At 43.2% G+C, this 13242-nt stretch overlaps 1 protein-coding gene across 6 annotated transcripts in view; it reads right to left on the reverse strand.

Annotated features, from left to right (window-relative positions):
* The window catches only part of LOC121540613 (SRSF protein kinase 2), a 125070-nt gene that overhangs the window by 13579 nt on the left and 98249 nt on the right, over positions 1 to 13242 (reverse strand). For all 6 annotated transcript variants that reach the window (XM_041849624.2, XM_041849623.2, XM_041849626.2 and 3 more), the window contains 3 exons: positions 11548 to 11713; positions 655 to 680; positions 185 to 497 (listed from right to left, as the gene is read on the reverse strand). In XM_041849624.2, coding sequence (XP_041705558.2) covers positions 185 to 497; positions 655 to 680; positions 11548 to 11713 — 505 coding nt within the window. The remainder of the gene's footprint in view (positions 1 to 184; positions 498 to 654; positions 681 to 11547; positions 11714 to 13242) is intronic.

The raw sequence follows: 13242 nt of genomic DNA on the forward strand, positions 1-13242 counted from the left end.
CATCCTCCTCCAGTTCTCCATTCAATTCTATTCACGCTCAGCTTGGTATAGTACTCTATCCACACAGCTCTGACACACACACACACACAACGGAATGAGTGAATAACAAACACATTGAGTGGATGAATATAAAACCATCACCACCACCACCACCCTGATTGACAATCAAACCATGTCAACTCACAGGTGTGATTGGTTAGCCTGGTTGGCCTCTCCCTCTCCGTCTCTCCCTCCTCATCCTCGTCTCCATCCTCTTCATCATCATCATCGTCGTCATCACTCTCGCCCAGTGCGACGGCGGGCCCCAGTGCCGCATTGCGGGGTGTGTGTTTTGGGGAGTATGTGTCCCCCTCACCATCGGGGCCCTCTGTGGCCCTCTGTTTCTCAGCCTCTCTTTCCAGGGCCTCGATCTCCAGCATGCGTCTCTCCAACAGCTCGGTCTGACGCTTCTGTTTTTTCTTCAGCTTCTTCTTCTTGTTCTTAGAGATCTTCCCCACCTAGAGAAGAGGAGGGGGGGGAGGAGGAGGGGAGGAGAGGAGGAAGAGTCTATTAAAGTCACTGACTTACACTGACCCATAAGCTGAGTGACTAGAATTTGGTAGAAAACATTGTATATTCTGCTCTGAGGTTCATACAGAACATTGTGGTACTCACCGGTTTGGCTTGTGGTGCTGTGCTGACTGTTGGGATGAAACAGAGTCACACAAGTCAGAGTCAGGAGAAAGTTCACCTTCAAACATATAATCTCCACACAGTCCTATAATAATAATAATATATACCCCTGAATAAGATAAGACCCCATTAAATTATTTATACCCTCTTACAGACTTCATACAGAATCTTTGGGTGAACTGTGAGTTGAATGTAGGATTTAATCAAAGTAATTTCAGACAGCTTTATTCCCTCGTCCTAGATCCATAGAAATCAACCCTTTTCTCCAAGTGTTACGCAATGCCCACATACAGTACCAGTCAAAAGTTTGGACACACCTACTCATTGAAGGGTTTTTCTTTATTTTTACTATTTTCTACATTGTAGAATAATAGTGAAGACATCAAAACTATGAAATAACACATATGGAATCATGTAGTAACCAAAAAAGTGTTAAACAAATCCAAATATATTTTATATTTGAGATTCTTCAAAGTAGCCACCATTTGCCTTTTATTTTATTTCACCTTTATTTAACCAGGTAAGCCAGTTGAGAACAAGTTCTCATTTACAACTGCGACCTGGCCAAGATAAAGCAAAGCAGTGCGATAAAAACAACAACACAGAGTTACATATGGAATAAACAAAAACGTACAGTCAATAACACAATAGAAAATAGAAAATCTATATACAGTGTGTGCAAATGTAGTAAGTTATGGAGGTAAGGCAATAAATAGGCCATAGTGCAAAATGATTACAATTTAGTATTAACACTGGAGTGATAGATGTGCAGAAGATGATGTGCAAATAGAGATACTGGGGTGCAAATGAGCAAAATAAATAACAATGTAAATAACAATATGGGGATGAGGTAGTTGGGTGGGCTAATTACAGATGGGCTGTGTACAGGTACAGTGATCGGTAAGCTGCTCTGACAACTGATGCTTAAAGTTAATGAGGGAGATAAGTGTCTCCAGTTTCAGAGATTTTTGTAGTCCGTTCCAGTCATTTGCAGCAGAGAACTGGAAGGAATGGCGGCCAAAGGAGGTGTTGGCTTTGGGGATGACCAGTGAGATATACCTGCTGGAGCGCATACTACGGGTGGGTGTTGCTATGGTGACCAATGAGCTAAGATAAGGATGGGATTTGCCTAGAAGTGATTTATAGATTACCTGGAGCCAGTGGGTTTGGCGACGAATATGTAGTGAGGGCCAGCCAACAAGAGCGTACAGGTCACAATGGTGGGTAGTATATGGGGCTTTGGTGACAAAACGGATTGCACTGTGATAGACTACATCCAATTTGCTAAGTTGAGTGTTGGAAGCTATTTTGTAAATGACATCGTCGAAGTCAAGGATCGGTAGGATAGTCCGTTTTACGAGGGCATGTTTAGCAGCATGAGTGAAGGTGGCTTTGTTGCGAAACAGGAAGGCGATTCTAGATTTAACTTTGGATTGGAGATGCTTAATGTGAGTCTGGAAGGAGAGTTTACGGTCTAACCAGACACCTAGGTATTTGTAGTTGTCTACATATTCTAAGTCAGACCCGCCGAGAGTAGTGATTCTAGTCGGGCAGGCGGGTGTAAGCAGCGTTCGATTGAAGAGCATGCATTTAGTTTTACTAGCGTTTAAGAGCAGTTGGAGGCCACGGAAGGAGTGTTGTATGGCATTGAAGCTCGTTTGGAGGTTTGTTAACACAGTGTCCAATGAAGGGCCAGATGTATACAAAATGGTGTCGTCTGCGTAGAGGTGGATCTGAGAGTCACCAGCAGCAAAAGCGACATCATTGATATACACAGAGAATAGAGTCGGCCCGAGAATTGAACCCTGTGGCACCCCCATAGAGACTGCCAGAGGTCCAGACAACAGGCCCTCCGATTTGACACATTGAACTCTATCTGAGAAGTAGTTGGTGAACCAGGCGAGGCAGTCAGTTGAGAAACCAAGGCTATTTAGTCTGCCAATAAGAATGCGGTGATTGACAGAGTCAAAAGCCTTGGCCAGGTCGATGAAGACGGCTGCACAGTACTGTCTTTTATCAATCGCGGTTATAATATCGTTTAGGACCTTGACCGTGGCTGAGGTGCACCCATGACCAGCTCGGAAACCAGATTGCATAGCGGAGAAGGTACGGTGGGATTCGAAGTGGTCGGTGATCTGTTTGTTAACTTGGCTTTCAAATACTTTCGAAAGGCAGGGTAGGATGGATATAGGTCTGTAACAGTTTGGATCTAGAGTGTCACCCACTTTGAAGAGGGGGATGACCGCGGCAGCTTTCCAATCTCTGGGGATCTCAGACAATACAAAAGAGAGGTTGAACGGGCTAGTAATAGGAGTTGCGACAATTTCGGCGGCTAATTTTAGAAAGAAAGGGTCCAGATTGTCTAGCCCAGCTGATTTGTAGGGGTCCAGATTTTGCAGCTCTTTCAGGACATCAGCTATCTGAATTTGGGTGAAGGAGAAGCAGGGGGGGTGGAAAGCATGGCCAGCCGTAGCAAAATGCTTATTGAAATTCTCAATTATCGTAGATTTATCGGTGGTGACAGTGTTTCCTAGCCTCAGTGCAGTGGGCAGCTGGGAGGAGGTGCGTTTATTCTCCATGGACTTTACAGTGTCCCAAAACTTTTTGGTGTTAGTGCTACAGGATGCAAATTTCTGTTTGAAAAAGCTAGCCTTTGCTTTCCTAACTGTTTGTGTATATTGGTTCCTGACTTCCCTGAAAAGTTGCATATCGCGGGGGCTGTTCGATGCTAATGCGTACTGCACAGGATGTTTTTGTGCTGGTCAAGGGCAGTCAAGTCTGGGGTGAACCAGGGGCTATATCTGTTCTTAGTTCTGAATTTTTTGAATGGGGCATGCTTATTTAAGATGGAGAGGAAAGCACTTTTGAAGAACATCCAGGCATCCTCTACTGACGGAATGAGGTCAATATCCATCCAGGATACCCAGGCCAGGTCAATTAGAAAGGCCTGCTCGCTAAAGTGTTTTAGGGAGCGTTTGACAGTGATGAGGGGTGGTCGTGATGTGTATTTTTAATGGATTATCAGATGAAATTGAGTTAATCATGAACATATAGTTAAAATTATTTGTGGCTAACTGAATTGGGCCGTTTGTTTTTGTCTCTCTCTTCAAACACAGTGAAGGGAGTGGCACCAGGGTTGAATAGAGTTTGGGCTAGACCTTTGTCTCCTTGGTATCTTCTTGATTGATTACAGCTTGAGGGGGTGAGGTACAGGGGAGCGGGTGATTGGTTGGAGTAATAGTTCAGCCGTCCTCAGGGACAAAGGAAGTGGGCGGGGCAATAAAAGAGCGGGAAAACTGAAGAGGACTATATAAGATGGAGGGGGACCTTAAGAATGTGTTCCCCTCTGCAGACGGGTATCGGCTGTGTTGAAAACTTTAATAAAGTCATTCCTTGATGCAACGAAAACTCTAAGACCTTATTTGTAATAAAGTATGGTGGTTATTTTCCACAACAGTCATTTGACCGCGGACCCATTACGGACACAGTCAATGAGACAGTGATCGCTGAGATCCTGGTTGAAGACAGCGGAGGTGTATTTAGAGGGTAAATTAGTCAGGATGATATCTATGAGGGTGCCCATGTTTACGGATTTAGGGTTGGACCTGGTAGGTTCCTTGATAATTTGTGTGAGATTGAGGGCATCTAGTTTAGATTGTAGGACGGCTGGGGTGTTAAGCATATCCCAGTTTAGGTCACCAAGCAGTACGAACTCTGAGGATAGATGGGGGGCAAGCAATTCACATATGGTGTCCAGGGCAAAACTGGGGGCTGAGGGGGGTCTGTAGCAAACGGCAACAGTGAGAGACTTATTTCTGGAAAGGTGTATTTTTAGAAGTAGAAGCTCAAAATGTTTGGGCACAGACCTGGATAGTATGATAGAGCACTGCAGGCTATCTCTACAGTAGATTGCAACTCCGCCCCCTTAGGCAGTTCTATCTAGACGGAAAATGTTATAGTTCAGGATGGACATTTCTGAATTTTTGGTGGCCTTCCTAAGCCAGGATTCAGACACTGCTAGAACATCAGGGTTGGCAGAGTGTGCTAACGCAGTGAATAACTCAAACTTGGGGAGGAGGCTTCTGATGTTAACATGCAAGAAACCAAGGCTTTTACGGTTACAGAAGTCAACAAATGATAGCGCCTGGGGAGTAGGAGTGATACTGGGGGCTACAGGGCCTGGGTTAACCTCTACATCACCAGAGGAACAGAGGAGGAATATAATAAGTATACGGCTAAAGGCTTTAAGAACTGGTCTTCTAGTGCGTTGGGTACAGAGAATAAATGGGGCAGATTTCCGGACGTTGTAGAATAGATTCAGGGCATTATGTACAGACAAGGATATGGAAGGATATGAGTACAGTGGAGGTACACCTAAGCATTGGGTAACGATGAAAGAGATAGCATCACTGGAGTTACCGATTGAGCCGGTCTCCGCGTGTATGGGGGGTGGGACAAAGAAGCTATCTGAGGCAGGTTGAGCGGGACTGGGGGCTTTACAGTGAAATAGTACAATAACAACTAACGCAAACAGCAATAGGCTAGGCATATTGAAATGGGAGAGACGCATAACGCAATCACAGGTGTTATTCGAGATGGCTAAGACAACAACTGGTAATGGCGACGAAAGTTTGGGCTGAGGCTAAACAGGTAAACAGGATGGGGTACCGTGTAAAGGAACAGTCCAGCGGGCATCAGATGGGTAGCTGAGTGATCATAAGGTCCAGTGAACAGCAATAGGTAAGTCCGGGAGCAGTTCGTAGGCTGCTACAGCACAGGCAAGCAGGAGGCACGGCTGTTGATTGCGCGTGCTAGCGGGCCGGTGCTAGCAGATAGATCTTTGTGGTCGTCGCAATGGGAAGCCTGTTGAAACCACATCAGATGATTACGTCGGCAGACCAGTCGTGATGGATCGGCGGGGCTCCGTGTCGACACTAGGAGGTCCCGTCCGGTTGACAGAGAGGTGGATAGCCGGGAGATGGGCTCGAGGCTAGCTCAAGGCTAACTGATGCTAGCTTCGGGACAAGTGGTGATTAGTGGTGATTAGCCAACAACAACATCCATTCGGTTGCAGCTAGCTATTTGTGATGATCCGGTGTTAAGGTCCAGTGATTCAGTCATTCCGGCAGAAAATCCTAAATGCTCTGGGTCGATAGCACGCTGTGCAGACTGGCCGATAATTGTCCAGGCTAGAGCCGGCTGGTAGATAGTGCAGGCCACTGACAGTGGTGAAGACCGCTAACGGTGGCTAATAATTCACGCAGTCTCCAGTATGAAAATGTATACACTCACTAACTGTAAGTCGCTCTGGATTAGAGTGTCTGCTAAATGACTAAAATTTAAAAAATGTAATAGCAATAGCTAATAGCAAGTAGCTAGTTAGCTGGCTAGTTTCAGCCATGGGTTCTTGATAACAGGTATGAATAAATAATATAATCCGTTCCACATTGGGTGAGGCGGGTTGCAGGAAAGTATATTTAGTTAAGGATGGAAAGTGAGATAGAGAAATATATACGAAAAAACAGGCTATTTACACGAGGACACAACATAATACACGACCACACTGCTATGCCATCTTGGATCATTCTAGTGTACAGTTAACACTTATTACCAAAACCTTAAATTACTCAAGCAGTTCCCCATGCTCTGGCAATCTAAACTTCATAGAATATACTGTACAGTATACACAGAGGGCCCTGGCCAACTCTGAGCATTTTGGAGTATGACAGCTTTGCACACTCTTGGCATTCTCTCAACCAGCTTCATGAGGAATGCTTTCCCAACAGTCTTGAAGGAGTTCTCACATATGCTGAGCACTTGTTGGCTGCTTATCCTTCACTCTGTGGTCCAACTCATCCCAAACCATCTCAATTGGGTTGAGGTCGGGTGATTGTGGAGGCCAGGTCATCTGATGCAGCACTCCATCACTCTCATTGGTCAAATAGCCCTTACACAGCCTGGAGGTGTGTTTTGGGTCATTGTCCTGTTGAAAAACAAATTATAGTCCCACTAAGCGCAAACCAGATGGGATGGTGTATTGCTGCAGAATACTGTGGTAGCCATGCTGGTTAAGTGTGCCTTGAATTCTAAATAAATCACTGACAGTGTCACCAGCAAAGCACCCCCACACCCCCACCTCCATGCTTCACGGTGGGAACCACACATGCAGAGATCATCCGTTCACCTACTCTGCGTCTCATAAAGACACGGCGGTTGGAACCAGATCAAGATCAGATCAAAGGACAGATTTCCACGGTCTAATGTCGATTGCTTGTGTCTCTTGGCCCAAGCAAGTCTCTACTTCTTATTGGTGTCCTTTAGTAGTGGTTACTTTGCAGCAATTCGACCATGAAGGCCTGATTCACGCAGTCTCCTCTGAACAGTTGATGTTGAGATGTGTCCGTTACTTGAACTCTGTGAAGCATTTATTTGGGCTGCAATCTGAGATGCAGTTAACTCTAATGAACTTATCCTCTGCAGCAGAGGTAACTCTGGGTCTTCCTTTCCTGTGGCGGTCCTCATGAGAGCCAGTTTCATCATCGCGCTTTATGTTTTTTTTCTCTAATCAAAATATTTGCCACATGCGCCGAATACAACAGGTGTAGACATTACAGTGAAATGCTTACTTACAAGCGCTTAACCAACAATGCAGTTTTAAGAAAAATAAGTGTTAAATAAAAATTAGATAAGTAAAAAATAAAAATAATTAAAGAGCAGCAGTAAAATAAAATAACAGTAGGGAGGCTATATACAGGGGGTACCGGTACATAGTCAATGTGCGGGGGCACAGGTTAGTCGAGGTGATTTCTGCGACTGCAAAAGTTCTGGAAATTTGCAAAATTGACTGACCTTCATGTCTTAAAGTAATGATGGTCTGTCATTTCTCTTTGCTTATTTGAGATGTTCTTGCCAAAATATGGACTTGGTATTTTACCAAATAGGGCTATCTTCTGTATACCACCCCTACCTTGTCACAACACAACTGATGGGCTCAAACGCATTAAGAAGGAAAGAAATTCTACAAATTAACTTTTAACAAGGCACACCTGTTAATTGAAATGCATTCCAGGTGACTACCTCATGAAGCTGGTTGAGAGAATGCCAAGAGTGTGCAAAGCTGTCATCAAGGCAAAGGGTGGCTACTTTGAAGAATCTCAAATATAAAATATATTTTGATTTGTTTAACACTTTTTTGGTTACTACATCATTCCATATTTTATTTTAATTTTATTTAACCTTTATTTAACCAGGTAAGCCAGTTGAGAACAAGTTCTCATTTACAACTGCGACCTGGCCAAGATAAAGCAAAGCAGTGTGATAAAAACAACAACACGGAGTTACATATGGGGTAAACAAAAAATAGTCAAAAATACAACAGAAAATATATATACAGTGTGTGCGAATGTAGTAAGTTATGGAGGTAAGGCAATAAATAGGCCATAGTGCAAAATAGTTACAATTTCGTATTAACACTGGAATGATAGACGTGCAAAAGATGATGTGCAAATAGAGATACTGGGGTGCAAATTAGCAAAATAAATAACAATATGGGGATGAGGTAGTTGGGTGGGCTAATTTCAGAATGGCTGTGTACAGGTGCAGTGATCGGTAAGCTGCTCTGACAACTGATGCTTAAAGTTAGTGAGGGAGATAAGAGTCTCCAGCTTCAGAGATTTTTGCAGTTCGTTCCAGTCATTGGCAGCAGAGAACTGGAAGGAATGGCGGCCAAATGAGGTGTTGACTTTGGAGATTCTATTGCATCTTAGCCTATGCCGCTCTGACAATGACATTGCTTGTCCATATCTTTATATATTCTTATTCCATTCCTTTACTTAGATTTGTGTGTATTAGGTATTTGTTGTGGAACTGTTAGATGTTACTTGCTAGATATTGCTGCACTGTCGGAACTAGAAGCACAAGCATTTCGCTACACTTGCAATAACATCTGCTAACCATGTGTACAGTGGGGAAAAAAAGTATTTAGTCAGCCACCAATTGTGCAAGTTCTCCCACTTAAAAAGATGAGAGAGGCCTGTAATTTTCATCATAGGTACACGTCAACTATGACAGACAAATTGAGAAAAAAAAATCCAGAAAATCACATTGTAGGATTTTTAATGAATTTATTTGCAAATTATGGTGGAAAATAAGTATTTGGTCACCTACAAAGAAGCAAGATTTCTGGCTCTCACAGACCTGTAACTTCTTATTTAAGAGGCTCCTCTGTCCTCCACTCGTTACCTGTATTAATGGCACCTGTTTGAACTTGTTATCAGTATAAAAGACACCTGTCCACAACCTCAAACAGTCACACTCCAAACTCCACTATGGCCAAGACCAAAGAGCTGTCAAAGGACACCAGAAACAAAATTGTAGACCTGCACCAGGCTGGGAAGACTGAATCTGCAATAGGTAAGCAGCTTGGTTTGAAGAAATCAACTGTGGGAGCAATTATTAGGAAATGGAAGACATACAAGACCACTGATAATCTCCCTCGATCTGGGGCTCCATGCAAGATCTCACCCCGTGGGGTCAAAATGATCACAAGAACGGTGAGCAAAAATCCCAGAACCACACGGGGGGACCTAGTGAATGACATGCAGAGAGCTGGGACCAAAGTAACAAAGCCTACCATCAGTAACACACTACGCTGCCAGGGACTCAAATCCTGCAGTGCTAGACGTGTCCCCCTGCTTAAGCCAGTACATGTCCAGGCCCGTCTGAAGTTTGCTAGAGTGCATCCAGAAGAGGATTGGGAAAATGTCATATGGTCAGATGAAACCAAAATATAACTTTTTGGTAAAAACTCAACTCGTCGTGTTTGGAGGACAAAAAATGCTGAGTTGCATCCAAAGAACACCATACCTACTGTGAAGCATGGGGGTGAAAACATCATGCTTTGGGGCTGTTTTTCTGCAAAGGGACCAGGACGACTGATCCGTGTAAAGGAAAGAATGAATGGGGCCATGTATCGTGAGATTTTGAGTGAAAACCTCCTTCCATCAGCAAGGGCATTGAAGATGAAACGTGGCTGGGTCTTTCAGCATGACAATGATCCCAAACACACCGCCCGGGCAACGAAGGAGTGGCTTCGTAAGAAGCATTTCAAGGTCCTGGAGTGGCCTAGCCAGTCTCCAGATCTCAACCCCCATAGAAAATCTTTGGAGGGAGTTGAAAGTCCGTGTTGCCCAGTGACAGCCCCAAAACATCACTGCTCTAGAGGAGATCTGCATGGAGGAATGGGCCAAAATACCAGCAACAGTGTGTGAAAACCTTGTGAAGACTTACAGAAAACGTTTGACCTGTGTCATTGCCAACAAAGGGTATATAACAAAGTATTGAGAAACTTTTGTTATTGACCAAATACTTATTTTCCACCATAATTTGCAAATAAATTCATTAAAAATCCTACAATGTGATTTTCTGGATTTTTTTTTCTAATTTTGTCTGTCATAGTTGACGTGTACCTATGATGAAAATTACAGGCCTCTCTCATCTTTTTAAGTGGGAGAACTTGCACAATTGGTGGCTGACTAAATACTTTTTTTCCCCACTGTATGTGACCAATACATTTGATTTGATTTCATAGTTTTGATGTCTTCACTATTATTCTACAATGTAGAAAATAGTACAAATAAAGAAAAACCCTGGAATGAGTAGGTGTGTCCAAACTTTTGACTGGTACTGTACATATAAGTCATCATCATTCCAGCCTGACTCATTGGTATGTGTGAGCAGTATGAGGATGTCTGGAACAACTCTTCTTCTTCTTTCTGTCATGGAATTACAGCTACTTAGAGCTGTCCAACTAAGAGGGTTCCTATTGGTTGAGCTGAGTGTGATTGACAGACAGCTCATGGGGGGGTTCATGAGGAGTTCATGAGGGGGTCATGACCCCTAGTCTTGACTACATCCGTGTGATGTCGAGACTACATGACCCCTGACTGTCAGGGCACACACGTGACAGGAAGAACAAGTAGTAACGTTTCAGGGGGAAGTTGAAGGAACATAGGCCAAGACAATATGGGAATGTGAGTGGAAGCGTGCACTGGCCAGATAAGAATGCTTAACAACTCTGCTTCCACCCTTTCCTCCTCTCTCCACTTGCTAAAGGCACGTTTCCGTAACCACTCTCACGATCAGCTAGCTTTTAATGGAGCCACAAGCTCTCAAGCAATCTCTGTGCCTATCAAATCAAACTAGGAGAGAGCTCTCACCAAATTGATTGGTTGGCTCAGGCTGGCAAGCTGAAGCAACAAACTAAGAGACCGTCCAACTGATTGATTCATCTGATTGATTAATAGATTCCTTAATGGTGTGACAGCTGTACTGATACACAGCTGGACACAGAACCGCCGATAGATGAATCTACTGCTAGTAGGATAGTGGTTAAAAACAGAGGGACAGAGACTTCCCTATACTAGCATTAGACCTTGTCTTTAAGTAAGCAATTGGTCATAAGAATCAAACAGTTCATAATGGATATTACTCTCATGCCTCCTCTACAAAGAGTGCACTGTACTGATTCGACTAAGACTGAACCTCAAATCAAGCAGCAACAGAGCTCTCTACACAGGTTTAGGGGAAAAACAGTCCTAAGTACTCTTTTTAAATATATCTGAAGACAGGCTTTATTCACTATTCACTGTTGGACTCTCAAAACACTTCAGTCTGAAATGAGGACAAGGCTACAATAACTAACTATTTGGATAACGCTTAGAGGGATAGTTCACCTTCAGTTTGTCAGATGGTTTAGGAAAAACTGTGATTTTGGGTGATAATTATTCTTTTAAACCTGCTATTTTCTTCTACAGACAGTGAGTGAGTGGGTGGGTGAGGTGGGCACTGAGCATTGCCCACTGGTCTGTACCTTACCTGCAGATCCAGAGGGCGGGGGCGCCCCAGCCTTCTGCCACTCTGTGGCCTCCACGGCCATGCGGCGGACAAACGTATCGTCCACACACATCAGGATGTTCTCTGGCTTGATGTCTGTGTGGATGATCTTACACTTGCTGTGGAGGTAGTCCAGGCCCTGCAGAACCTACATGAACACAGGAACACAAGCGTGCACAAATGCGCGCACACACACACACACACAAACACACACACAAACACAGACACACGTGCAAGCAAACACAAATACACACACACAAATCACAGATTAAACACACACTCTCAACGCTAAATTAACCATTCTTTTGATCTTAGTCATCCTCCATCGGGGACAAGGCTGCTGTTGTTTTTTTGTTTGGTGTGTGTGTGTGCGCACGTGCGCGTGTGCATGTGTGTGTTTGCCAGTGTTTGATTTCAGGGGCTTTGCATTGAAGTTGAGAACAGTTTCTATTCACATTCAGTGGGCTTTTCAAGTGGGAGGCAGCAGCGGCTTATTTGCTTGAGCAGCAGCGGAGATGAACGGATAAGTTGAATTCACATGCTGCTCTGCTCTTCAGGGGAAAGGGAAAGGCCTTGTGAAGTCAACAACATGTACTGTACTGGACTGGCCTGCAGTAGTGCCTCTGGCTGGCAATATCACTGGTCTTCCTCTCTGTGTTGGTGCTAATAAAGAGTGTTTATGGAAGTGAAAGTGATGTGTGCATGTGAATGTGTCTGAGTCAAGTAAATGAGGATGTGTGAGTGTGTGCTTGAGTGTGTGAGTTTGTGTTAGTGCTTTTTAAGGTCGGTTCGGTTTCGGTTCGATTATTTAAAAAATAATCATGGTTTTGGATTTCGATTATAAAAAAACAACATTAAATGCACTATGAATTATGTGGGTTGAATACTGTAACAACACAGAATAAAACAATTAATAAAATCCTATGATGGTAGTGACTGCCCATTACTGGTTATCACTTATTAACCATCATTTATTCACATTACTTTAATAAAATATTTCAGTTGTGTATAATATTATTGTTTTATTTGATGAATTTATTATTTAATTCCAAGTCATCATCTCATCTCTAGAGATGCTGCCTATGCTGTCTGACAGAATCACTATTTTAGTAGTTCTTCAAAGTAAATAAGGCATACTTTTATGACTGCTGAATACCAACTATAAATGACTTAGATCATTTATTTTCAGGTAGAGATACCTCGCAAAGCAACTGCTCTCTATCCCTCTCGCGTGTTCTACTGCCTCTTCCCTCCCTTTCCACGTCTGCCCCACATAGACCAGACAAGTAGGCTTGCAATGGAGTATGGTCATTGTAGTTAATTACCACGTTTTCTGCGCTAAACTATGTAGAATATTGGCCTGTTGGAAACTACAAATCCCTACTACATTGCACAGTTCAGGTTGGATCTGAATTATCTAGAGAAACTGTGCATTGAGCTCCCAGAAAAGAAAAAAAAGAACGAAATGGAATTCAAATCATTGAACTGACGTCGTCAATTAGTTGTTTAAAAACCATTTAGGTTAATCGCTCAAATCAAATCAAATTTTATTTGCCACATGCGCCGAATACAACAAGTGTAGACCTTACAGTGAAATGCTTACTTACAAGCCCTTAACCAACAATGCAGTTTTAAGAAAATAAAAAAAAGTGTTAAGTAAAAAATAGATAAGTAAAA

Source organism: Coregonus clupeaformis, chromosome 26 (assembly GCF_020615455.1).
Source record: "Coregonus clupeaformis isolate EN_2021a chromosome 26, ASM2061545v1, whole genome shotgun sequence".
NCBI lineage: Eukaryota > Metazoa > Chordata > Actinopteri > Salmoniformes > Salmonidae > Coregonus > Coregonus clupeaformis.